Source organism: Electrophorus electricus, chromosome 14 (assembly GCF_041902795.1).
Source record: "Electrophorus electricus isolate QZ-2024a chromosome 14, ASM4190279v1, whole genome shotgun sequence".
NCBI lineage: Eukaryota > Metazoa > Chordata > Actinopteri > Gymnotiformes > Gymnotidae > Electrophorus > Electrophorus electricus.
The window spans coordinates 23,872,501-23,900,439 of NC_137510.1; the positions used below are offsets into that span (position 1 = coordinate 23,872,501).

At 36.8% G+C, this 27,939-nt stretch overlaps 2 protein-coding genes across 2 annotated transcripts; both read left to right on the forward strand.

The window, feature by feature from the left end:
* The first annotated feature begins 388 nt into the window (after positions 1–388).
* LOC113570629 (netrin receptor DCC-like) lies at positions 389–4,854 on the forward strand. The gene is made up of 10 exons (XM_026999151.3): positions 389–533; positions 1,670–1,731; positions 1,861–2,022; positions 2,184–2,336; positions 2,572–2,808; positions 3,106–3,353; positions 3,483–3,588; positions 3,785–3,924; positions 4,021–4,088; positions 4,354–4,854. Exons 2-10 carry the CDS (start codon positions 1,695–1,697, stop codon positions 4,430–4,432), a joined length of 1,230 nt encoding a protein of 409 aa, XP_026854952.2. The 5' UTR covers positions 389–533; positions 1,670–1,694; the 3' UTR covers positions 4,433–4,854.
* Positions 4,855–6,926: 2,072 nt separating this feature from the next.
* Positions 6,927–27,885, forward strand: cd4-1 (CD4-1 molecule). Its single transcript, XM_026999144.3, has 11 exons — positions 6,927–7,037; positions 16,431–16,564; positions 19,415–19,508; positions 20,591–20,740; positions 20,872–21,021; positions 21,407–21,658; positions 21,836–22,207; positions 22,860–23,108; positions 23,198–23,304; positions 24,172–24,218; positions 24,303–27,885. Exons 3-11 carry the CDS (start codon positions 19,454–19,456, stop codon positions 24,331–24,333), a joined length of 1,413 nt encoding a protein of 470 aa, XP_026854945.2. The 5' UTR covers positions 6,927–7,037; positions 16,431–16,564; positions 19,415–19,453; the 3' UTR covers positions 24,334–27,885.
* Positions 27,886–27,939: the final 54 nt, after the last annotated feature.

Below are 27,939 nucleotides of genomic sequence, written 5' to 3' on the forward strand. Positions count from 1 at the left end.
CAATCTAAATGTCAGTAATAAATTACTAGTCCATTTATTACTGATTGCTATTACTAAAAATAGTCAGATATTAAGAGCACAGACTAACAACATTGCACTTGCCACATATATAGCAAGTCTACATGCTAGTTTATCTTAGTTACATTATTTGAATGTTATTTGAATGAACACACGAAGCAAACGTGGAAGCATGGTTTAAAGGTTAATGCACACGTTCTGAAAATTTCAGAAAGTCCACTATAGGGATGCAGGCTTCAGCAGAAATGTAGAAATGTACTCTGCACATTGTCTCGTTTAGTAATGGAGACCGCTGTCACGACATATCTTTCAGTAAAAGGTGTTTACCGTCCTGTACGCTCGCGCTTTCCATGTTGCAAGGTTTTTTTCTGCCTTCCGCCTTCTCGTGCTCTCTAACGGTGCCAGCGCTTTCTCACTCGCTCCAGTTTCGCAGACGACGACATCTGCTCTGAGAGCAAGAATTATCCTACATTGCGGAGGGCTTGTATGCATAAACATTTCAGATGAGTTCATTTGTAAGTATGAAATTATGACAATCGTTTTATGTGAAGTTGTTTCGTCTGTAATATTGTGTTGAATGTCGAACAAATGGAACGATGGTAGCTTTATAATAAAACTTTTATAAAAAGAACACCGCCTTGAGTTTTGATATAGCATATAATATGTGAAATATAAAACATTAAATTCTGAATTAAATATTTTAAAAGCATTACATTTTTCTTAATTTATTGGAACAACCATGCGGACCATTTCGGCATTTTTTCATTCGGCAGTTTTTACAGCGTATGTTAGTCTTAGTTTCACTAAACTTAACCTATGCTACAGAAATTGTGTAGTCTAATTTGCTTGTAATAATAATAATAATAATAATAATAATAATAATAATAATATCGAACATTTCACATTCTAATAAAGAAAATGAAAAGTTTATTAGATGTAGTAACTGTTTGAATGAAGCTCTATATAGGATCAGATCTATATAGGATCAAATGTAAAATAAAATGTACCAATAAAACTGTGAGGTAAGATAGACGTTAAAGGCTTTTACAAAGTTAAGGGTGTCAGTAATTAATTCTGGGTTAGATTTAGAATCAGTTTCACAGTAATTACACGTGTATAGACTGATACAACAGTAAATCTATAACAGATTGCATAATGGATTATAATTGTATATGGAACATTGGGAGTCTGAATTTTAAAAATTGTTTTGACTTGGCAATTTGCTCAGATAGGAACCTGCTAATGCAAGTGAGAAGCTGTCTGGCAAGGTCCCACAGGACATTATTTGAAAATATATAGTACTCTCATTGTTTGAAATGATTTAGTATGAAAGTACTAAATAGGTTTTAAATGTTCTAAATAACTTTGAACAATGATTTGTTGAAAATACCTGCTCTTGCACTCATTACAGAAAAGGCGAAAGATGCATGAACGGAAATTGCTTTTGTGGTTAAAACCCAGTGCACTTTAGATCAATCTGAAAATATATTTAATGGATCTTGTATTCTTAACAGAGAAAATGCAAATTCTGTGTAGTCCTTCAAATAAAAAATGACTCCCTAGAGTTTCTTTATTTAGTGCAATTCAGCAAGTTAATATCTTGTCTTTTGTAATGCTTCATAATTTAAAGTATTTTTTCTTATCTCTGAAGCTGAACAGAACTTGAATAGAAAGAAATGTCTATGACACAAACATGCCTTTGGATCAGTTTGGGTGAGTGAAAAAATGTTGTGGCAAACAGAATATAGAGCCAGCCCTGATATAAATCATCACTGGACCATTCCTTCAAAGTATAATGTTTGTACAGGGGCTTTAACTAACTAGGATTGTCTCTTTTCTCAGCTCTTTGTATAGCCACAGGAGGATCTGAGATGTTTTATGAGAAAAGGGGAGAAACTGTGATCCTGAACTGTGGTGATGCTGCCGCAAACAGGGATATAGAATGGAAACACAAAGACAGCCTCATTATGAGCGTTACTGGCAAAACTGGAAGAAGTATCAGAGGTTTCTAGCATAATCTTTATAACTTCTTGTTTGCTGTGACATCAACCTTTTGTCATTAATGCCAAGTAGCAAAGGATGTATATCACATGTTAAGTGAAAGTTCTGCATGAAAGTTCTAATGCTAACCCTGCCCGCATGATTCAAATGGTCTCATTCTAAAGGGAGTGCGTCCGTCCTTTCAAAGTCAAAATTGAATCAACAAAACCTGCACATCACCTCACTGGAGCCTGATTGCGCCGGACTGTACAGCTGTACTGGATATAACAGCGAAGGCAGCAAAATCATCACACAACACACACTGAGCATTGTGTCAGGTGAGAGAAAAGGAAACGATCTGATGACAGGATAGAAAGAAATAGAGGGGTGAGGCCAATGAGCAATGGGCGCCTTAGAGCTGAATGCTTATGTCCAGCGTTTTATTGTTTTAAAGTGACTTTTGACCCTGTACAATCAGTCAGAGCCAGTGTAAAGTGGAAGTAACCGGAACTGCATATTTCCTTCTGTATGACAGTTCAGATTTCCAGATTTCCTTCCTATTCTCTCTCCCAGTCACTGAAAGCGCTGAAGCTGTGCTCCAGTCAACGTTAACCCTGAAGTGTGACATTACTGGGGACTCAACAGCACAAGTTCAGTGGCAGAGTCCAAAAAACCATTCAAAGTTTGAAACTGGAAAAGAAATTACTGTGAAATCTGTGAGCTTGAAAGATGCTGGCGAGTGGGTTTGTCAGATCAAAGGTGAAGATGGGAAGGAGAGAAAGAAGATACACGTAAACGTCGCTGTTGTTGGTTCGTTTCTTATGCGTTTTCATAGTTTTTCATATTATATATGGATATGCTGTGTGTCTTCCTGTGTTTTCTATGATGTATGTACGCCAATATCCATGTACTATGTTTTCTCTACTGCTCTTATTTTGATATCATTTGCTTATATTGTTCGCCCTTTTTAAAGTAGTGTTATTTCTGTTTTCTAAGCAAGGCATGTTTTTGAACTGTTTATCTCATTATAACTGAACAAAAACAATAATCAAAACAAACTTTATTTTGAAATGAATGAATGATTTAAACATGCTGTTCTGCCACCAGGTCCTCTGGAGTCCTCTAAGGAACTTACAGTTGGTCTAGGGGCCAGTGCAGTGCTGCCATGTTTTCTGTCAAGACCAAGCCGCTTGCGTATAGTAGGAGGTGGTTGGACGCGAGATTCCCTCAATAACTCCCTTCTCACCTTAGCCAGAGAGAAAGACCTTCACTGGACTATCACCAAAGATAAAATGTCTAGGTTCACATTCCCAACTCATCAGCTCAGCACAAACTTTAGTGTGAAACTGACAAATGTGAGAACCAATAATGGTTTGTTTGCTTTACTGTTGATTTGCAATTATAAAATGTTTTCATTCCATATTTTTCAGCTGTGCTCTAGTGACATGTGTTACCCCTGTCTGGTCTCTCTGCTTCTCCCTCAGGTACAGTCTGCTGATGCTGGTGTGTATGTGTGCACTCTGATGTTTGAGGGTAAAGAAAAACTAAAGGCTAACTTGAGACTGAAGGTTGAGGGAGAAGCAGTAAGCAGTAAGCACAACTAGTACCTTCTGACCTCTGCCCCTAACTGACTATGAGTCTCCAACAATATACAGTAGCTCCAAATACATTAAATTTTGTCTAACAGTGTTCTGTGTGTGTGTGTGTTTGCGTGTTTGTGTGTGTGTGTGCGTGTGTGTGTTGACTTTATCTCCTATTACTATCCTTCCCATGGCAATTCAACAAGGATCCAGCAAAACATTTTGGGAGATCTCTGTATTGGGGTTGAAACTGTATGCCTGGGTTGCCATAGCAGCAGGATCTGTCATTCTGATCATCCTATTTGTCGTCATCATGTTTTTTTATCGCAGGAATAAGCGAATGAGGGTAAGGAAAAGGGGGAAAGTGAATCCTAAAGACAGAGTGAATGAGAGAGAGAAAGAAAGAAAAAGAAAGGCTCATGAAATATTTTTTCTTCCTCAGAGGAAGGTGAGAAAATTAAAATCTATGCGGGAGCCTCTTACATCTAGGAATTACTGCCAATGTAATAGGTAGGCTACTACTTCCTCATTGTTATTTAATAAATGTATGTATATATGTAAGTATGTATAAATGTATTTATTTGCAGGTACAAATGTATTTACCATTGAAAAGCAATGTGTTTACATGTTTTGTTTTAAAAGCATTGTTAACAAACACATTTCACCTTAATTATTTAGGCATTAAGCTTATACTATATTATTTTATATTGTATTATTACTATATTTATTTGTTACTTTGGGTAGCTTGAATCATTGTTCTGTTTTCTCTGCAAAGGACTGAAAGACCTCATGCAGGCAAGCGAGAGAAGCCAGCCCCTCTTCCCAGGACAGACTACTATCCTTTTGACACTTGACATGTGAGGGGGTCAGAGAATGGAGGAACATATATATGTGTTTTTAGAGTCACTGTGAAAACAGGTTGATGAGCAAATTCTTCTTTCTGTGACTAATCTTTAATAGGTTAGGCACAACATGATAGCAGCAATAATATATGTGCACTTATTGCTAGAGAGCTATGCCAAATTAGGTAAATCTTTAAAATCTTTTTATTTGTAAATACTTTTTTTTCTGAAAATGTATAAACCAATGACAAAATATAGATTTGCATCAGCTTACACATTTTAGGAAAATTTACAGCATTTTATGGTTGTATTGAATAAAAATATTTAGCCTTACTTTATTCAGCAAAAACAAAAAATTATATGGTACTGACTGATGTAATGAATATTTCCCAGTTTATTCTTTTCTACAAATTAAAATTAAACCATTAAAATAGTGTTTTGTGTGTGCATGTGCACGTTCTGTGTTTCTCCATGTTTGCACCAGCTTGAATTAACATCATCTTGCACAGCTGCAGATAGGGAATGTTAAAGCCACACAGGTGTCCATATACTCTCATGTACAACTGATTAAAACAGTATGAACATGGATTTGTGTGCAGCAAGCAAACATGGGGTACAAGACTGCATGGAGTAGAGGTGAAAAAGTCACCTTATCAAGTCTGAATTCAAATGAACCAAATAACTTAAGATGACTCTAACTGTATACTCCATGTTCTATAATACTACATATACACTGCCTGGCCAAAAAAAAGATCACACACTCTAATACTTCGTTGGACCGCCTTTAGCTTTGATTACGGCACGCATTCACTGTGGCATTGTTTCACAAGCTGCTGCAATGTCACAACATTTATTTCTGTCCAGAGTTACATTGATTTTTCCCCCAAGATCTTGTATTGATGATGGGAGATTTGGACCACTGCGCAAAGTCTTCTCCAGCACTTCCCAAAGATTCTCAATGAGGTTCAGGTCTGGACTTTGTGGTGGCCAATCCATCTGTGAAAATGATGTCTCATGCTCCCTTTCACAACTTGAGCCCGATGAATCCTGGCATTGTCATCTTGGAATATGCCAGTGCCACCAGGGAAGAACAAATCCATTGATGGAATAATCTGGTCATTCGGTATATTCAGGTAGTCAGCTGACCTGTTTCTTTGGGCACATAACATTGCTGAACCTAGACCTGACCAACTGCAGCATCCCCAGATCATAGCACTGCCCCCACAGGCTTGTACGGCAGGCACTAGGCATGATGGGTGCATCACTTCGGCTGCCTCTCTTCTCACCCTGACGCGCCCATCACTCTGGAACAGGGTCAATCTGGACATATCAGAGACCAAGTCACCTTCTTCCATTACTCCACAGCCCAATCTTTATCCTCCCTAGCAAATTGAAGCCGTTTTTGTGGGTTATCCTCACTAACGTGGTTTTTTAAAGGCTTCACAGCTGTTTAGTCCCAATCCCTTGAGTTCCCTTCGCATTGTGCATGTGGAAATGCTCTTATTTTCACTATTAAACATATCCCTGAGTTCTACTGTTGTTTTTCTACGATTTGATTTCACCACACATTTAAGTGATCGCCGATCATGATCATTCAAATTTTTTTTCCAACCACATTCCTTCCTCGAAGATGATGTTTCCCCACTATCCTTCCACTTTTTAATAATGCGTTGGACAGTTCTTAACCCAATTTTAGTAGTTTCAGCAATCTCCTTAGATGTTTTCTCTGCTTGATGCATGCTAATAATTTGACCCTTCTGAAACAGATTAACATCTAACGTCTTTCAACATGGTTGTTTAACAAATTATAAGCTACTCACTGCATCAGTTAGGGTTAAATAACTTGCCAGCTGAAACATAATCACCATGCAGTAATTATCCAATGGGAGGCTCTTACCTATATACTTAGTTAAATCCAGGTGGTGACCTTTTTTTTTGGCTAGGCAGTGTAATACACAGTGTAATGTAGTACACATAACATGTGAATGCATGAGCATGCTTGTCTTATCTCTATATAATAGTGTCATGATTCTGGGTGGGGGTTTATGTGTGTAGAATTTAGTATCTATTTTATTGTGTGTATTTTGTGAACTGCAGTTACACTGGGCATATAGCTGAGCATACTGAAGGTGACCTGAGTGTGATAATGGCTTACAGTGAGAGAAAAACACTGTATGGAGGATAGAGAAGCTGACATGTTCTACAAAGAGTGCTGTCTAAGAGAGTAAGGTTAACCTCTAAAAACTACAGGCTTGTTTAACTATTACTAATAAAGCATGCTTTTTGCTTTTTTTTTTTTTTTTAACAAATAAGGGTTATTTAGTAACTGCGCTAAAACTAATATGAGAGATATGCAGGAGTGAGAAATAAGAGTCTGGACCCAATAGCAGGTCTTTAAAGTGTAAGGGGTTAAAGTGCTAGGGTGGTCTGTGGGGGTGGAGACTTTGATAGAAAAGTGTAAAATAAGGTAAAATAAGCATAGACCCATACAGTAGAGAGGTAGCGAGGGAAAGGAGTGACTGTTTCCTGTGTGAGCTGCAGTGTGAGTTAGAGGATGTTAATGTGAGCGTAGGTCACTGAATCTCTACAGAAGGTATCACCCTGTCTCCTTAGCACAGTGAGTACCACTTTATATTGGACAATGTTCCTCATCACAATTTATATCCACTTGGTTTTGGATCAAAGTTTTAATTAATTTTCATGCTTTTGTTTTGCTGCTAATCCAAAACAATTGGTGATAAAGGAAGAGATCTCTGTCAGTTAGACTCAGAGCCTGGATTGCATCTTTTTGACTTTTTAAAGTTACTATTATGAGTTGCTGTTGTATTTGAGGTGTAGTGATGCTGCCTGTATTACTACACAAATAGATACATGATAGCATATATAGAATCTTGTGTTCGGTTCTAGTGGCAAATATAAAGGGCTTTATTCAGAATAAGAAAATAAAAACAATAATGCTCAGTTATTCAAGGGGTATTACAAATACATGTAATTATGTCTAGGTAGTATTTATTTTAAGATATGTCATACAACATCATCATTTTGTATAGCATGCAGGCCTCAAAATGGTCAGTAGAATATAAACAGGCACCATTCTGCTGAGAAAAGGATTCTTGTATACATTAATAATCCACTCTGATTCAGTCCTGGAATGTAATATGTGTATATGTATTAGTCGTGACAGAAATCTATGAGTTGACAATGGTATTCTATAATGAAAATCTATAAATTGACAGTTGTATTTTATAATGAAAATCACTTTAGGTCCTCTACATTTTAGGAGGATCCCACTGGATCAAGTCAATTCATTGTTAATTTCAATAAAATGAAAATATTATTTGCATACAGTTATATATACACACACACACACACACACACACACACACACACACACACACACACACACACATACATACATACAACTTACAGTGTAGTGATAACTGTAAGAGACATGTAGAGAATAATAACATCTGTTTATCCACAGATTACACTGAACCAATTTTAATACCTGTTAATATCGCCATCTCAATTAAGTTTCTTCAGTATGTTCCACACGAGGGAAGCTGGGATGTGATTTGGCATTTCATGGTTCAATAATCAACCAAACCATCTATTCTTCAACTTGATTATGATGACCACGGAATTACAGTTTTTATGAATCTACTCTTTCTACTTTATTAGTGACTTTTGTGAAATAGGGGTCTTTTATGTTGTAAAAACATAAAATGTACATGGTGTCTGTAATCATGTAATCTTAGTGCTACTAATCTAATGATCTTAGTGTTAGTAATCATGTACATATCTTTGTGTTAATTATTAGGTAATGCTAAGTAATAGAATATTTACTAAAACAAAATATGTAATTACAAAAATTCTGAATATTTAATGTATTACGGAATAATTACATAAATGTAATACATGTCCTTTAATATGTTTCGTTGAAGGCAGTGTAGCAATGTTCACCTACAAACAACACTCCCATCACGCAGTTTAAGATATCTACTTCTTTGTAGGACTTTCACTGTTGAATTACATTGTTCAGATGTATAGAAACCTCTCAGCACCATAAAACTAAGACTTGGCTAAATTCCGCCTAGACCCTCCTTAGTCCATCGGTTGCCAGTGTTTTGATGTTGAGTATTGATTGTTAAGTATGAAATGCAGTTGAATTGACTAAAAGATTTCTGGGGCAACTCACACGTCATTTGAAATAGGATGACATTATTGAAAATAAGTCATTTTTTTAAACACATTGTCTAAATCTGGTTTTCAATTAATCAACCAAATGTCTAGCTAATATCTATGGTACATTTAAATTGCAAGTCAAGTGACATTATTCCCTTAAACAAATATTGTTTATGAGTAAATTTAAATGCAAAATAAACTGTGTACGCTGTACATATAGTATAACTCACTATGCTGAGACTATGGAGTCCAGAGTGTCCTTGTTTTGCAAATAGTTGAGGAAAGATGGTGCTATTTTGCCCAGAGGTTTTGCACATTTGTGTGTATATACCATAGTCAGGAAGTTTAGAGTACTGAATTGGTAGCCTTGATACTGAAAGCAAGACCATGATGCCATTGACCTAAAGGAGAAAGATGATAAGCCTCTTATTACTTTTTATTGTTTCAAATTCTGGACTAAAGCCCAAGCTATTGAAGTGGCATAGCTCTTAGGAAATTCTAGCCTAAAAAGTTAAATGTTGCTTCCTTTAATGTGGGGCACATGAAAAAAAAAAGTATGAAAAATGTACTAATATGCATGCATGTGTTGTTTGCTTAACTCACCGCAGCCAAAAACTAGACGTGAATGTATCTGAATGTTTTTACATGGGGTTTAAACAGTAAATGTCCTTTTACATGTCGGCTTATTTTTAAAAAGTGTTATGATTGATGCTGATGGTTAGAATCCCAAATACGCATTATAGCCTATACTTAACAGGCAATTAGAGTAATACCGAAGGATCTTTATGTAAATTACAGAGTATAAAGTGTGCAGCACATTGGCCTACAGTAGTATAATTTTAAAACTAACTATGCAAGTTTCTACCTATATTTATAATCGATTTATATATAGTTCAGTGAGAAACCAACAAAATATCTGCAATGTCTGCCAAAAGGCACAGCAACAGCATGTAAGCACGTTTATAATGGCCTAACATACTCTGTGTATTTTTTATAGGTGTATTTAGGAGATATAAAGACCTCAAGTATATTATAGCGAGTAGAGATATATATTAATAAGTCACAGCAACTGTGCATTGTGACATTTTGACAATCACAGAGCAAGATGTGAGTGCTAAAAATGGAACAGAAGTTTAATGAAAATAGTGCAAAAAACAAAGTTGATCAAAGAGCGTAGTGATGTGTTGCCAAGAAAAATTTTAAAAAATCAAATTTATTTCTATAGCGCTGTTTACAACAGATGTTGTCACAAAGCACAGTACAAGAGTAGTCCATCTGTCAGGAAGTAGGCTTATCAAATGGTCCACAAGCACGAATGTGAAGCACTGGAAGGATACACCTTTGGGACGTAAGAACATCAGGAGAAAATGAGAGACAGGTGAAAGGAATGATTAATAATCAGGTGATTGCAATCGTATGAGTGAATGTGGATGACAATTGGTGGATGGTTGGCTGATTGGTGACTGATGTGTGACTTACTTAGAGAAACCAAGAGCATACATTAATTTATACTGCAATAACTAGAAAGTATAATATAAGCATGTGTAATTGTTTGTAATTTTCTTTTGCTTTTTGTAAACTAAATGGTGTAATTAGTGTAACAGTGATGTGGTTACATATGTGTAACAAGTTGAACCTTCATTCATTTACTATAGTACTCAAGCATAATTGAAAAGCACAGCAGGAGCGAAACATTATCATCAGTTTTGTAACTGACATTTCCTTACCTGTTCTGCACACATATACAAACAATTTTCATAGTGAGACTAGGATTCCCTCTTTCACAAAGTGTGTCATAGACACATTTCTTTCCCTTTCACTCCAGCAGTATCCCACACACACACCACACATTTTATTTAGGTGTGTACCTACACCTTCATGTATTTTTTTCCTGACTTTCAGAAAAGGCCACTTACATGCGAAGATAAGAGCTGGAATGGAAAGCAATAAGATAAAGTCAGACTTGTGCGGTTAGTGGGCCTATAGCACAAAGCCTCGGTGCTCATAGATTAACAGGCCACAGCAGGTCTGAAAGCTTCCATCATCGAGCTGAAGGGAGAAAGACGCAAGCATGGTCACAAGCATCATTCACTAGCTGGAGTTTCTTCAGCCGAAGCCTTTACTGTGCTTGATTTTTGTCCCACAACCTCACAAATGATTTCTGATCTATTTGTCTCTGAAGAAATACTTTGAACGTAAAACATTTGTGGATTACTGTGCCCAAATTCTTGATTGTAAGGTAAAATATGATATAATATAATATAGATCACAGCAGCACTCAATTTTGACTAGGATATTCTCAAACCGTTATGGATTATTTTACTTGTACGCTTTTATATGATGCTTAGTACAGTTTATGTTATCGAGGCCCAACAATTAATCCTGCTTGATTTTAAGATGTGAAATTCTAACTGTTAAATGCAGTATTTTTTTTTGTAGATAAAATATGGTCTTGGTGCTCCCATTTTTCATTCTATAAGAAAGTAACATTTTTGTTTCATCTGTGAAAAGGTCATTACTGAACTCATTAAGATCATTCATGCACCTTTTGGCACAGGTGAAATTAGCATCTATGTTCTTTCTACCCAATAATATCATTATCAATTAGGCACTCCCTCGTGAGATTAGTGTTTTCTGCAGCTGGAGTGATGAATTCTGATTTCATCTGATTTTGGGGGTTTTGGTGCTTCATGACTTGCTGATTATTGGAGAGATTTTGATAGAATGGTCACAGCTGCAAGGGTACACATGTCTAATATTGTTTCCAATTGGTCCAGAAGACAAATTAGAAGAGTTTGGTGGAGAATCAGATACTTTAGTTTCTTTGACCTTTCTGTAATCCTGTAAGGTATTCTGATAAACTGAAAGACTTGAACTGTTTGCATTCTGCTGAGCTTTAGATTCATCGGAGAACCGCATGTGTGAGGTTTCCCTGCATCGTAGAAGAGCATGTGTACAATTTTCATCCTTCCAGATTGGTTTTGCTGTAATGGGGAACGAGTTATAAGAATGCAAATTGGCAATGACTAAACTGGGAAGAAATAGTATAAAATTTAAAATTTTAAGATAATTATATGGAGAATGACTGGATGGAATCAGACTCAACTGCTTACTGAGGTACAGCAATGGTCTATCTTGCACCTTGAATACATTTATCTCCTGCTTCAAAAGCACTTATTTAATTGCTCCTGATGACTGTATGCCCATCAGGAGTTCTGTTGCATGCTAAAAACTGACAGCTGCTTATAACTTTGAAGTCTTGAAAGTCAAGCTAATGCCTTCGGTCTAGTGTAAAGAAGCTATTCCTCAGCAGCCCATTGTCAATTCTGTTGAGCTATCTGCAATGTGTGTAGTATTTGCAGTTTCACTACTCTCCGGCCAAATGGTATACAACTCCAAGTAAGATGGATACCTTTGTGATTGCCGGTGCAACTAAGAAACTAGAATCGCCGAAGCAAAGTGTTAGGGCTATTCTTGGAATGCTCAGAGAGAAATCAGAGAGAATCTCTTTGCAAAGTTCTTACAGGCCTGAGAACAGCACAAATAATTTGATAACTAAACTGAGGTGAATCATGGCTAAAACAGGGGAAAAGCAATGTACAGTGTGTAGTTAAGGCGTTGAGGACAACTGTGATATGGAGTGATTGGGGGGGGGGGGGGGGATTTGGGCTACTTCAGTGCTTTAACCAAGCTGCATTCTAATGTGTAATGGATCTTCTTGTGGATAATATCAAATAATATCAGATTCCAAGAAAGATCTCTCTAAACTACAGAACATAACCAGTGACATTACATCAATAATTTGCAAACATCACGCATTGCTTGGGCTAAATTTATGTTCAGGTATTTAGCCACTGGGTCCTAAATATTGTTTGTTTTAATGCATCTGACTTACAAGGCTGCTAAGAACTGAGGCAAATGATCCCCAGCATTACATAAAAAGTTTAAACCGGTTTAATAGACACAGTGATTCAAACAATTCAAAAGCTGTGGGAGATGAACACTGTGTTCTACTTGTCTTTTGTTCTTCTGCTTTTGTCTTGATCTCTCACTGGTTTAAAGCTTTCTGGGATGTGTATACAGTTTTTTGTTTCTTTCATGAGAGTGTATCTTACATAATAATCCTTACCTTAGACATAATACAGTAGCCTTAACACTATCAGGTTCATATTGAAAGCAGTGCTGTAACTATATAGTCTTTTTATAATTGAAAGAGATTTGTAATGGAAGATACACACTTACACAATCATGGAAACTAATGTCACATAGCTGAGATTGCTTATTTCCATTGACATTTCACGGTATTTACGTTTTAAGCCTACAGGATTTACATCACTGAGTGGAACTGAGTTAAAATTGAAGAACCACAAATATCATAGATAAAAACACAAGGAGCACTTCACTAGAATTTGCACTAAGAATAGTTTCTGCCAAAGAACTGTAAATGCTGTCTGTAATGCTTGTGTCTGTCTGTAACTGTCTGTAAATGCTTGTGTCTTAAGAACATTTTTGCTCAATCTGTGGCTGTCTGTTAGGGCATTTAGAGGTATTTTCTAGGCTAGTTCAGTCATATGCAGGGACTGAATAAGTAAATTGTGGGAGTTTCTCACAAAAAAAAAAAACCACCCATGTATGAGGGATCCCCTTACTGAGGCAGACTACTGGCTAAACAGTCATTGCTAAAACAAGCTAGGGTCACATGAAGGAGATAGGTGGTAAAGAGTGGGTGATGACTGTTCTCTCTCACATGTGCCTGTTGAGCTAATTTTAGTATTCAGAGAATTTACCTGGAGTTCTAAACAAAATGACTGACATAGCAAGTATTATTATTAAAATTAGTGTTTTACTTAAACATATGCAATTGTTCCACTTAATTTTTATATCTCTCTTCTGGGAGATGACTAAATGAAAAAAAGATCAAAAAAAGCTTTTAAAAAAAGTCTCAAAAAATCGTTACCTACTCCCTCATCCCTTCCTCTGCATCTTTCACTGTTTCAGTAATGGTTGTGTTTTCTCTCTGTACGCCCTCTCAGTCTACGTGACTAATGAGGGATCCCTCACAAATGGGTCTCTCCTCTCAAAACAACCCCTGTGACACATCCCACAATGATGAATCAGACGTTCATTCCGCAGTTCCCCCAAGAAATTGTTTTCTGGCTGGAAACCTTTTAGACTCAATCTATATTTTATTATACGCAGCATTTCAATAGTTTACATATGAGTGCTGAAGTAGGTGTGAAAAGTGTGAGGAAGACTTCACCCTCTCGAAGATGAACTGCGCGAGGCAGGAAGAGAGAATGAAGAGTGAAACCTCAGAGAAGAGTGAAGAGTGAAACCTCAGAGACAGATGTGAGACAGGAGACATGTTTGTTTTGACCTTCATGTGGTTCCCCTGAGCAAACCATCTATGTCCTACAGAAGCACATTGCTCCTCTAATGTTGCCTGCATTTCTCTCACTCTATCCACCTGTCTGTATTCCTGCGTATCTATGCACAAGTTGCCCAGGCTAGCACTTGTAGTGCTGGGTGACTATAGTGACACATTTGATCAAAAATGTGGACCAAATGATCTCTTGTTGTTCGTTATAATTACATTGTGTTTAGCAGACACAATGTAATTATAATGAACAACAAGAGATTATTACATTTGCTAAACACAATATAATTCTAAGAAATATAGTTCAGTGGTTAAGCCACTTGACTTGTAAGTGGTTCAAGTCCTGCAACTGCCAAGCTGCTATTGTTAGGCCCCTGAGCAAAACCCTTAACTTCAAGTTGTACTCAGTCATAATTGTAAGTTACTTTGGATAAAAGCATGAGCTAAATTCCATAGAAGAAAAAAAAAGACATTTGCAATACTAATATCATGTAATTTGATTTTTGGACACCAGAAGTCATAAATAGCATAATGTACATTAAAAATAAGTAAACCTTTGCCTTATTATTCTCATGCTGGGAAAGACAAGTTTTATTTGGAACTTGAAAATAAAAACTAAAATAGCAAAGTTTTCCTCTGTCAGATCTTTCTGTTCCTTATTTCCTGAACTTTCTGTTCATTATTCTTGAAAGTGGATTTGAGAACAACGCTTGACTGTACTGGAAGTGAGCTATTTATTTTTTCGTTTTAAAAGCTATATATTTTCTAAATTATGATGTTAGTCTTGAAGCTAGAATAGCTTCAAAATATTTAAAGCATTCATGCAAATGTTGCGAGTTAAAGGCCAGACATTTCACATTCATCTACCAAGACCTGCTGCAGCAGCCTAGCCATTTAAATTCGTTCCAAACAGTTTTTCCCCAGTAATATTATTCAATCTTCTGATTATTTCAGATTACACTATCATAGTTCATATTACATATGGGTAACAACCTGATTTGAAATTTTAGGAATGCACATTTTAAAATCATATTTTGTGACAAAGTCTAAAATGGAGAAGCAGACAAATACTATGAAGCAGGCAAGTGTAATGAAATAATAGAATTATTTCAAGGATATAACCAGTGTGAAAACAGATGTGGGTGCCTATGCTAGTCACAACCTTATTTATTTATTCTCTATTTGCCAAGAGTTTTGGCTCCCAAACAGTTACATCATTATTTTCTTAAACTCTTGATGGCAGTGATAACTGCAGTATGTGGTATGTCCATGCACTATTATACTGGCCAATAGTCTCATAATCAAGAGTAAGGAAATAATTAAAGCAAAAATTCCTGATGCAGAACTTTCTGTTTCTTATTCCTGAAAGTGCATTTGAGAACAAAGTTTGACAGTAGTTTCATTGTGCTTAAAAATTCATTGATATTATACAGGTTTGACATGACTTGTACAAACATGAGAAGAATCAAATGTACATTTGATGTAACAAATACAAATGTACAAACATATAGAAACAAAAAATATTCAGACAAATTTTAATACATGACCACATGTAGCTTTGTATTTGACATTGCTTGAAATTCTTTCAAGTATTTGATTAATTTGCACTTATGCATTTGTTTATTTAAAGGAATGAAAGCTCAGATTCAGGGTTTTATTTTAAATGTGATCGAAATTACAGTGCGTTACAAAGATACGCAGGGACACAGAATTAAACGTGCTTTATTGCCCCATTTATGCACCTTTAACACCATGAATGGTTATGGAAATGAACAAAATTATGACAGGTAATTGATGCTTCCAGAACAACAAAAAAAGCCCAACTACTAACAATAAGATATGACGGATTTGAAATGCCATATCTGTATCATTTTCATCAAACACAAATTCCTACAGTTTTATATTACAATGAGAACAGTCGGAGGGCAATTAAGTAGTTATTATGTGCTATACACTATACCGACGGTTACAGTTCCGTGTGTAAAGAATCAAACTGTGATGGTTGGTAAAGAAAAATAGCTACTGCATAAATTTAAAAAAAATACCAAAAAGAAAATTATAAGCCACAGCCACGAAGACACAGATACTAAAAATGTGCTCATTCTTATTGTTGCAATTTAAGTTATTTGCATGCAGTTGAGCTTTAGATGTTGCCAGGGATTACCAGTGACATTACTGTGCGTACATTATTTTATTAAAACCCAGCACTGACCTGATGGTCTAATTGTTTTAATTGTTATGGACACCAACCTAATCAAAAAAACATAAGTAAATTATTATATGCATTGACAATCTCATTTATGGGAGAATGATCTGTAATTTATATGCATGGTCATCATTAATCATCACCATCATTCTGTTTCTTCAATCAATCAAAAAGGAAAGATCGGATATTATTCATTCCTGATCGTCTTAACCAATAACTTCACATTTCCTTTTCGTTATTAGGCCAATGAGCTGCAAGGGAGGGGTCAATTGACTTTACAACAGAACTTTCAGCCTGCAAGACGACATATCCAGAGAGGTCGTTTGAAGAGAAGCAACAACCTTCCGACAATCAAGCACTGAGTATCCAATCACTGGTACAGTCTTTTTTATAGCTTAAGTGTATAATGGAATTATACATATATATTTGTTTTATAGTAGAAATATGTATTACATTTACAATAGTACCACATCATATGTATAATGAACTTTATATTAGCTTGTTTTGCATATGCATGAATTATGAATTTGGTGACGGAGTTGTTAAGAGAGTTTGTAAGTTCAACGTGAAGCACATTACAGTTACATTTTTAGGTTTATTGAGTTTATTGACAAGATAGATACAACTGCCCTATAACTTCTACAAATTGCCTCAGTAAGATCACTCTGGCAGAAAGGAATGGACATGTATCCATGTAGCTGATTCTGATAACTCGCAATCTGGTCTGCACTGGATCGTAAACATGAAATAATCTTAAGAAAACTTGATCGTTTAACCATAAATTTATTTTTAGTGGAAAAGATGTGTGTCCTTCAGCATAATGACTATGTAGCAAACAATGACAATAAAATGACATTATTTTAGTAGGTCATTCTAATAATTTGTATACACCACTAAATTATTTGAACCTGATTAAGCATAAAATACTATTTTTATTCATTTGTTTTTTTTTAGTCTTATTTCACTTTATATCTTCAATCTTGTGACTATAAGCAGGTTAATGTGATGAACTGAATTGGGCTTTGAAACAGTGCAAGTGTGGAATATTAATGTTCAATTACTCAAATATTCACATAAAAAACTGTTATTGCCTGCCTGGTAAGTATCATGTCTAAGAATCATGTCAGTGTATGTTTAAATTTTTTGAGGGCAAAGTAACTTAGAAATGTACATATACACCCTCAGTCAAATTTTCCCGTTTTTCCTCCTGCATCTGAGTTTGCTGTTTAACCTCCACTCTGACCACAGCCCTGATCATCTGTCTTTCTGGGTTAACTCCTCAGGTGCAGCCTCTGCTCTCTCTATCTCTGCATCTATCCTTTCTTCTCTGCAGCTTCTTTATTCTTCATGTTTTTGTTTCTCTGCCTTTGTTGTATAAAAGAACTCAGTTAACACCTGATTAGCTGCTGTTCTTTTCTGAAATGAACAGAATCTATTGCATGTTTACAATCAGAATATTTTAAACAATGTTCTCTTTAAACAATGTTCTCTTCCCCTAATCACACAGTAGGCATGTCAAAAGACACTCTGAAAGCTATACTTATGCATACGAAGCCCACTATCCCATATATTTGAACTACTGGTCACAGCCTCAACAAGTTCGGAAGAGAAAGCTAAGTTGTTTTCTGCGCTGCTTGACAATGCAGACATATTAACTGAGTAAATGGAGAAGCTTCCCATCTTTTTAAGCACACATTCAACTGCAGCCAAGTCAAAAGTCTGAAAGAAAAAGTATAGATAAATGATGAATAATAGCATTTATAATATATAGTCATTTAAATAAGTAGTATTTTGATAGTGTTACTGAAAATGTTCCAGGTAGCATATTACATTTAGAATTTGACATAACATTAAACTACTCTTCTTAAAGTACCATATTTTATCTCTTCAAGGTTTTGAATCATTTACAATTATTAAAATCTACATAATTTTAACAGCGTCAACTGAATTAACCCAGTGAAAACAACCCGTCACTGAAAATCTCTCTTGAAATATAGATGCTTTATTATTTTGCGAGACCATTTATGTACTCTGTGGTTTGTAGCACAGAGTGCATTACTTGATCTCAAAGCCAGCTACAGCGAGTGAAGGTGATTTCATTGGACTTCAAACATGGGATAACATGAGAAAAGCGAGAGCACTTAAACACACCCCGAGCCATTCAAATTCAAGTATATGAACTTGGCCCTGCTGAACATGAATGTAAATAAATATAAATGTAAATATGCTTGTCACACTCTAGAATGCTTAGCAGACATGACCATTAAAGATACCAAGAAAATACAAACCTTCACCATTTTTTGAATTTCATCAACTTTGAATTTGAAGACCTTTGAATTTGAATTATTCAAATAAGCTTAGACTTATACTATTGCTGAGGAATGTTTTTTTTCCATCAGGCTCAGCATTTAAAAAGCATGCATAATTACTATTTTTATTCACTGAGCACATATTTCACATCAATTGTTTCAATAGCTGAGAGCCTTAATTTCTAAACAACCAATACCATGTCCTGCATATAAAATAACATCAACTGGAGTTTGCAGAGGGCATCTCATGGCCATGAAAATCCGATTTATTAAAAATAACAACAATAACACTATTAAAATAAGATATTTATCTCCAAACCTTATACAAATTTTGCAAAGTAGGATATTTCAGACTGACAGGTCCCACACAGACAAAACTGACAGAGATTTGCACAAATCTCACACACACATAAAAAAGTTCTCTACAGACACATAACTATCATGTATACCACACTCCCTACTTAGCCTGCCACTAACGGTGCTGTGTGGTGGTTTTCTTCTCTGCTCACAAGCGTGGAGAGATCCGTCTTTCGTGGAACAGGGGAGGAAGATAGGGTTGTGTGGGAGGGTAGAGGGGGTGAGGAGGTTGAGAAGACAGGGAGAAGAGTCTACTCCTGCCACAATCTCAGCGCCCCAACGCCGCACCGCTCACTTTCTTTCACTCTTCCTGCCTCTCTTTGATGTACCACCCTGACGCCCCCTTTCTCTGTGCCTGCTCCCCATGGCCCACCACAGTTTGCTCTCTTCATCTCTCTTCCCTCCCAGCTTTCTCCCCTAAATCTCATTGAAAATCAGAGTCTCCACAAGCCCCCTCTTTCCGCCTCACTCCACATGTCCCGTGGAGCCACTTTATTCCGTAAAATAATCAATGGTCTGTGCACTCGTAACCATACGGATTTGCTTGTGTCTCTTCCCAGGTTGTTCCTCAAATTCTTTCTCTGTGGTTGGGAGAAAGAATGCTCTTCTCATTGGCATTGCTGCTCCTGCTAGTGCTGCCAATCTCAGCAGAAGGTATGAGAATCAGAATCACTCCACTATTAAGGAAGAGCATTATCACTGTATATGTACACAACAAATATTTACATCTGTCCATTGGATTTCTTCAGAATGTATAAGAATAAAAACTAAACAGCAGCAGTTATATTAACACTGGAAAAAGTGTAAACTAGAACAAAAAAAAAATCCACAAAAGACGAGAACACTGATCTCTGTTTTTGTTATGAATCAGTGAGTTAGTGAGGCAGATTCTGGTAGCAGATCAAATGAAGAGGGGAAAAAAGTACTAACTAAAAATGTATCTTCTTATATGTATAAGTGCATCATGAACATATATAGATCAACGTTAATCATTACATGAACATATATAGATCAACGTTAATCATTACATGAACATATATAGATCAATGTTAATCATTACATGAACATATATAGATCAACGTTAATCATTACATGAACATATATAGATAAATGGTAATCATAATATAAACATATATAGATCAACGTTAATCATAACATGAACATATAATGATCAACGTTAATCATTACATGAACATATATAGATCAACGTTAATCATTACATGAACATATATAGATCAACGTTAATCATTACATGAACATATATAGATCAACGGTAATCATAATATAAACATATATAGATCAACGTTAATCATAACATGAACATATAATGATCAACGTTAATCATTACATGAACACATATAGATCAACGTTAATCATTACATGAACATATAATGATCAATGTTAGTCATTACAAGTTTAGGATATGAGGAAGACATGAAGACTAATATGTTTCCACCTTGACACAAAACTTCACATTTGGTTCTTAATGCACTCAGCTAAAAGGTACTGCATAGAATTGTAGATTTGTGACTGAACATAGGATTTATACCAAATGAGTCCTGACTGTTTCTTTTGAAACCTTGCTTATTATACTTAAATGCCTCTACAGTACATACATATACATACATATACATATACATATATATTTGTTGCACAAGCTAAAGAAGCAAATGAAAGCCTTATTTTTTCTTGTGATAATTCCTTTTTATGTCTCTCCCTCTCACACATTACCAAAGAACCGGAGGTGATTTTTGCACAGGTGGGAGGCTCTGTAACACTTCCCAGGAAAGCATGGAGCTCAAAAACCGAACTATATGTCCACTGGTACTTTGGTACTGATGAGCAGCCATTGATACTGAGGACCCCTCATATTCCTCTCAAAAAAGGTTGAGTAAAACAAGCATTCTGTGTTTCTTCTTCTTCTTCTTCTTCTTCTTCTTCTTCTTCTTCTTCTTCTTCTTCTTCTTATTATTATTACAGATAATATTCTAACCATTACAATTATTTTTATCTTCAGGATCACAAAAGTATTGGCAGGACAGACTGTCTTTCTCCTCAGACCTTTCTCTTTTTATTTCACCCGTTTTGGACAATGACTTTGGACTCTTCAGATGTCAACAGCATGAATACTTAACCATCAAGGAGACCAAGTACCAACTGTACCGTGGTGAGCACCAAGTGAAAATGCCAAGCACTGAGTGTAACGGACATAGCAATTGATATGTGATAGAAAAACAATAACAACAAGGAAGTGAGAAACACTCACGGTAGTGTGTGTAAAGAAAGGAAGAGCAGTCAGAAATCTGAATGCATCACATGCCTCCTGGTGCCCTATAACATCACAGCAGAGCATACGAGTATGTTGTTGTTTGTCACTACTGGGGCCTTTGTGTGGTCACTGTTGCATATTAAAATAGCTTCTTTACTTATGTGAGTTTTTGAACTTGGGCTGCATCTAAAAGCTACGCAAGACGTATGCTTTCTGTAATGTGGATTGTGGGAAAGCCACTGTAGCGCTGCTAAAACGCTGCTCTTCCCCTTCTCTTTCCCAGTGATAGTACCCACTATGGTGTCTCTGCTTGTGGGTGACGCACTCTCTCTGACCTGCGAAGTGGAACCTAATCCTGTTCACCCCAGTGTAAAATGGCTTCGGCCCCGTGGTTCAAATTATTTCACTAAATCAAGCAAGAATAAACACACAATAAATGTGAGTTCCATCTCTAACAACCACAGTGGAGACTGGATATGTACAGTAGAACATAAAAACCAAATGTTTAATGCCACAACGTCCGTCAAAATCATAGGTAAGTGAGGCAATATATAGACCGTTGGTCATTTTTAATTCTGTATTCCGATTTTGAATCCCTGACAAGTAAAGATCCAGGTGACGGCCCTGCTTGAGGTCCACATACTCCTTATCAATGTGATCTGATCTTATGCATTTACTTATTAAAACCCATCCTTGTCTCTCCATTCTCCAGATCTCTCCCCCTCTCCACCAGACCCCATCTACACCGCTGTCAACTCCTCTCCTCCTTCTATGCCTTGTTCCTTGTCTTCAGACATTTCCTGGCCAGTGTTGAATGGCAGTGGCTTGCAGGGAGGAAGCTGGAGCTTCACCCCACTCAACTCCTCCAGTCTCAGGCCCCTCCTCACGTTAAATCTCAGTTCCCCAGCCTGGAGGGACTCAAATGGTGAGAAGGGCTTTCTTCAGGAGAAGGTGCTGAAAGAGCGTGACCTGGCAGTGAAGAGTTCACAGGTGTCTGTAAAGAACAGGGGGACCTACACGTGCAGCTTGCAGTTTAAGGGTGGCAGAACGTTGAGCAGGAAGGTGCAGCTGGAGGTGCTAGAAGGTGAGTTAGATCAGTCAGGGGACTGACTCATTAAGGTAATGGGGAACTGTTCAGTTACAGTTACAACTGCAAGAAAAACTCTGTAAACCCTGTTAGTTACCCGAGTTTTTGCATGACCTGTGATCTGATCTTTTTCCAACTCTCTAAACAAATACAGACTGCCATATATTTAAAACTGCCATATCTTTATCGAAATATGCACTTTACAGTTAAGGTCATTGATAGAAAAAGCATGTACACTTCTGAGAACATGGTCTCTTTGAAAGAGATATTTTTTATAATCTTCACATTTGCACAGCAGATAAAAATTGGAGCCAGAGACAACTTATCCAAAACAGAGGATCATTTTATCCATTTGTTTAATAAAGATATGGAAGGACATTTATGGCAATCTAAATTTTGTGCTCGTTTCATTATTCATCAGTATATCTTTTTAGACACCTTTAATGCTGCTAATCGGTCAGTCCTGAGGGATTCACAGACTCACAGCTTTAAGTACAAATATTATGGCATTAGGGATTTCTGATTTTAACATATTTTTAACTATACTGGCAGCACATAATGCTAATATGCAAGTTACATGATATAATTGTGTAAATTAAGTAATTTGTGGATTTTTTAAAAATTGTCTAAATTAACTCTCTTTCTTTAGTACGCTCCTCAAATTCCTCAACAAGTGAGGGTAGTACAGTGAACCTGACCTGCACTTTGGGCCAGCCACTGCCTCCTGGTCTAGAAGTGAATTGGATACCCCCAAAAACTGCATCTCGGCTCTTCCTCAAGATCCATCCTGATTCCCTGTCCCTCCCTTCAGTGACCGTCCAAGACAGTGGAGAGTGGAAATGTGAACTAAGGAAGAAAAAAACAGTTCTTACGTCTGCTGTGATGGCTTTGACAATTGGTGAGAAGTGAGATAGATAGAGAGAGAGAGTTACTGAAAGAGGAGGTGTAAACATGTCACTAACGCGCCAGTGTGTTCTGATTTTGCAGAGAAAGCTCCTGTGGATGCTTGGCTGTTTGTGGCCGTCGGTGGTGCTGCTTTCATCTTCGTCTTGGTCCCCGTCCTCATCCTCATCATCATTCATAGACGTAGACAGGTTCATTTTGCTCTGTTAACACAAGTTTATTAATTAAAATATAATATTAATATTCATGTAGGTGCACGGCATTACAGGATCTCATTATTGGTTGTAGAATCTCAATAAATATGCAGGTTTCAGTAATGCGCAGAGCTGTCCATTTCTTTTGTTTCTTTAGTCATAGATAATTCCCACTCATCAGGTAGATTCTCCCCTGTCACACAACAGCAGCCAACCATGGAGGGCATGGGCTGTCACATGCTGCCAATCACATCTTTTCAAGCTGCAGCTCATGCAACAACAGGGGGCAATATGTCACATTCAGAGGATAGCACTATCCACCCCCTTCTGATGGATGAGTTCACAGACACCCATGAATGACCGCTGTTGCTGTGATTGACAGGGGAGAGAGCCAAAAGAATACCAAAGCTGTATGTGGCATCATCAGGGATTGGTAATGAAAGGACAAACACTTTTCCGTTGCACCACTCGGGAGGTCTACCTATTATAATTCTTGATCCTTTCTCTGTTGTCCCAAAAAGGGCATAGCCCACGGTCCTTTCAAATAATCAGAGCAAAGGTGCTACGGTTTCCCCCACCTCTCCCTCTCAGACAAGGAGGTGCGAAGATTTAAGTGATGGCTCTCCAATTGTTCAGTCAACATCTGATCAAATGTCCCCTGTATCCAGCTGAATACAAAGACCTCATTCCATAGTCTTAAATTAAATCACTCTGTGAGACATGCTAATGTTAAAAAGCTACCTACATAAACTGAAGTGACTTTCTTTCACATGGACTAATGTAAGATGACTCAGATATTACTCCCAATGTTGTGTTCCCATACTATTTTTGTTATTTCTAATTCTCTCTCTCTCTCTCTGAAAGAATGTAAAAAAGAGACAACGAAAGGCAAGATTCTGCTGTTGCAAGAAGTGAGTTTTGTGTCTGCCACAGATACACATTTAAACATAATACAACAACAAAAACCCAGTTTGCTCAATATTGCTGTGACTTAGTCCCCAGGCCAAAGGTTTCTACAAGACCTGAGAGAAGCCTCCGTCCATAACTGAGCTGGTCTGCTGTGACACAAATGAAGCTGAACAGGTTGGAATGATACGAAGATTGCTTCTACAAACAAGTTTTTCATTGGGGATTTTGTAAATATCAGCTAAGAGAAGAGACCTTGATCAAAACACGTTGAGAAAGTACATTTGTTAGGAGTTACATCCTTGAGGATATAACTACAAAAACTAAATACAACATAGTTGTACATTTAGTCACAACAGGACTCCTGAAATGCAGGGTGTTAAAACATATTTTTGAAAATACATGCACCACCCTTTTTGCTAAAAACATTTATTAAATAGAAGCACTGCATAATGCTTAGATATTACAGCCCATCTATGTGCAGACACAACTTGTGTTAGTCACACAACCTTTTATTCATAGTCAGTTTGAGACTCAGCATTGACTCTGATACATGTGAAAATACCAGCAACACTGCTGTGCCTGAAAAAAACATTCCAATACAACATCCACTACCATGTCATGGTCCCTGCTGTTTTGAGCATAGTTTGCCACCCAAATAACACTTGGTCAGCAATAGTTATGTGGCCGAAGCTGTCCAGGGAAGAACTGTATAGTTCACAAATTGTGCATGGTAACTCTTTTGCTACAGTCTGTAACTGGACCAAGTAAATGCACATGTAACATAAGACAATTCAAGAATGTGGCCAGTCAGTACAGAAGCAAAAGTAGCTTAGGTGTTTCTAATTAAGTGGGTGGTGAGTATATAATTTTATATGCAGGTAATGAGCCTGTTCATACAACATTTTTTTTTAATTAAGTAAACGGGCCAATGGTTATTTTTTGTATATTTCTCACGCTTACATTTGCACACTATAGAAGTTGTTCTGTGAATTTTTGCTTCTATTTTGTCTGCTCATTGAATAACAATATGCATAAGAAATAAACCTCTTATTTTTACTAGAAACCATGGTTTTAGAACGTATCCCTAGATATTCCAGCATTAAAGTAAGGAACATTTCAAAGCAGTATTCAACAGTGAGATGACAACGAAACCGCTTGATCCAACAGTGTAATATGAAAGCCCTGGGGGGCAAAGTTAAAAAAAAGTGAAGTGTGCTCTGGAGTCAAAGTTCTCCCAAAATATTATTCTAGTTGCCCCAAATGGTTACAATTGTGATTGCGCGCGCGTGTGCATGCTGTTAGCTATTAGTTCCTCTGTGAAAAAAAAGATTGCAACTTACTTTTCCAGGGCGATTTGTGAAAAAGCATTTTCACAGAGGAGCTAATGGCTAAGAGTTAGCATACTATACCCGTTTCGACCACGAAGTTAGGAGTTTTTTTTTAATGTGTTCTAGCTCCCCCACGGAAGCCCTGAATGGTAATGTAAAACTCTGGAGCCAAAAGTTATTTTTTACATTATCCTTAGTGGCAGCTAGAGTAGGGAGAAAAAAAAATACAGGCGAACTTTAACTCCAGAGAACACTTAATTTTTAATTTATTTTTACATTGCCCTTTAGGACTTCCATAGGGGAGCTAGAACACAAATAAATTTGATGGAGAAAAAAAAATCTTGGAGAACTTTGACTACAGAATTTTTTTTTCTTCACTCCAGAGATCAATTAATTTCTTTTTACATTACCCTTCAGGGTTTCTGCCCCTGTTATCTCTGACAGGGGCAGTTGAGCACAATTGGCTGGGATTGCATAAGTAAACGACTATCAAGGAGCCCAGTGTAGCTGGTAACGTCGGAGGATATCTCAGGCTTAAATTAATTTGTTAAGGCAGATGTAAAGTTGAACGGATCTCATAAATATGCTTGTGATGAATACGTCACACACGCATATAATTTGTTCACTGAAGCTTTTTACTGACATCTAGTGGTGTAGCTAGGAATAGACTGTTAAGAAAGACCGGACACATTCTCTCCACCCCCCCCCCCCCCATGAAACGAAAAATAACTTCACTTTAATTCACTTTAAAAGGTACTTGCTTATAGTATGATCACATATAATTCATACCAAAATTTTCAGAACAATCTCAGCTCACTTCCCAATGAAGTACCATTTGACCTAGAGTATTGCATAAAGAAATATCTCAACATTGCCAAAGTATTCTAAATAATTGTTAAGCAAACTCGGTAACTTTGCATGCTAAAAGTCATAGGCCAAATCCCGTTTCACCCCTTGACCTTACCACTTGGTCCTACTCCTCATTTCTTGCATGTTTATGTCCAAGTGTAGGATCTCCTGATTCTCATTGAGACAGAAGTGTCAGGGTAGGGCGAAGCGTTAAGGCTACTCGGCCCTTCTCAGAAGGAATGGCAAATCACAGCAATATAGATGAAATCCACAATTGTAAATATTCTCTCCTTTAATAGATATAAAAATAATATTATCCTCTGTATTATTTTAGTAAATTTCCATTTCTATGTAAAAAATAATGGTCTTTTTTTTTCATAACAAACATAAAAGGTCATTAGTTTGTCCCTGACTTTCAAAGCAGGTTTCCCTCTTCATGTCAAAATATTCATTTGTGAATGGACATACTTCTGTATCAGGCTTTAGGTCAGTCAGTGATGGGAAAATGGTAAGTTTGATTTTTCTTTTGAGACGAGACACAAGCTCAAAAGGGGAGGTGTGAAGGAAGTCCGTGACAGTCTCTATCCATGGTGCAACTTGTATGATGGCCGACTGCACGTGGCCTGTTGAATCTTTCCACAGCCCCATTAGAAGCAGGGTAATACACAGAGGTTTCAATATGAGAGATGCTGTGTTATACCTAGCTTGCACTCCAGCAGTTTACATTTGTGTAGCAATAGTAATATTTTAATGTGATATTTTAATACCTCTTTTAATGTCATTTTTTCATGAGTACATAAAAAAAAAAAAAGTGCTGGTCACAGGGATATCCCAAGTCTAATATATGATGTAATTTACAACATGCATCCAGTCTCCAGTTGTTCTGAATTAGTTTTCACTGGGCTTTTATCATGATTGGTCAATCTTCTGAGCATGTTTCATGGACTCTTGCCTATAATATTATGAGCGGGATCCTGGTACAATTCCAACATATTTCAATATATATGCCAAATATATTGGCAAGAGTATGATGGTCCAATCTGATTGATTCATTCTTTTACTGCCATGCGACATGTCAGTGGTAATTGTATTTGGTGCAACTTGATGCATCTCAACTGTGTTGTAACATTACACATAACATACCAAAAAGGGCATGTACAGTGCACATGTGGTAACAGTGTACGGTATATAATATACAACATTTGAAACATTTGAAAGGGAAAAATCATAAAGTTATGCAGTATTTCCTCAAGTATGATCTTAAAAAGGGTGAAATTTTGCACAGGCTATGATACTCTACTCATTATTAGGAATTTAATTACCTTATCGCAGTAAGAAAGAAGCTGGTCTCAAAGCAATTTTTTTGTTTCCTTAAAGCAAATTTTTATGGATCTGTATCTCCCAGAAGGAAGTAGTTCAAAATGATGGGGAGCTGGATGAGAGGGATCTGTAATTATTCTTTTTGCCTGATTAAAAGTACGCCGAGTGTGAACCGAGTCTACCGAGCATCGTCATTTTCCAATCATCTTCGGAGCTTTGCTAACAA

Coding starts and splice junctions, on each gene's coding strand:
- LOC113570629 (XM_026999151.3), top strand. CDS start 1,695: ATGTCTATGACACAAACATGCCTTTGGATCAGTTTGG. Junction 2,337..2,571: donor CACACTGAGCATTGTGTCAG/GTGAGAGAAAAG, acceptor TCTCTCTCCCAG/TCACTGAAAGCGCTGAAGCT. Junction 4,089..4,353: donor AATTACTGCCAATGTAATAG/GTAGGCTACTAC, acceptor TTCTCTGCAAAG/GACTGAAAGACCTCATGCAG.
- cd4-1 (XM_026999144.3), top strand. CDS start 19,454: ATGCTCTTCTCATTGGCATTGCTGCTCCTGCTAGTGCTGCCAATCTCA. Junction 20,741..20,871: donor TCATATTCCTCTCAAAAAAG/GTTGAGTAAAAC, acceptor TTTTATCTTCAG/GATCACAAAAGTATTGGCAG. Junction 23,305..24,171: donor TCATTCATAGACGTAGACAG/GTTCATTTTGCT, acceptor TCTCTCTGAAAG/AATGTAAAAAAGAGACAACG.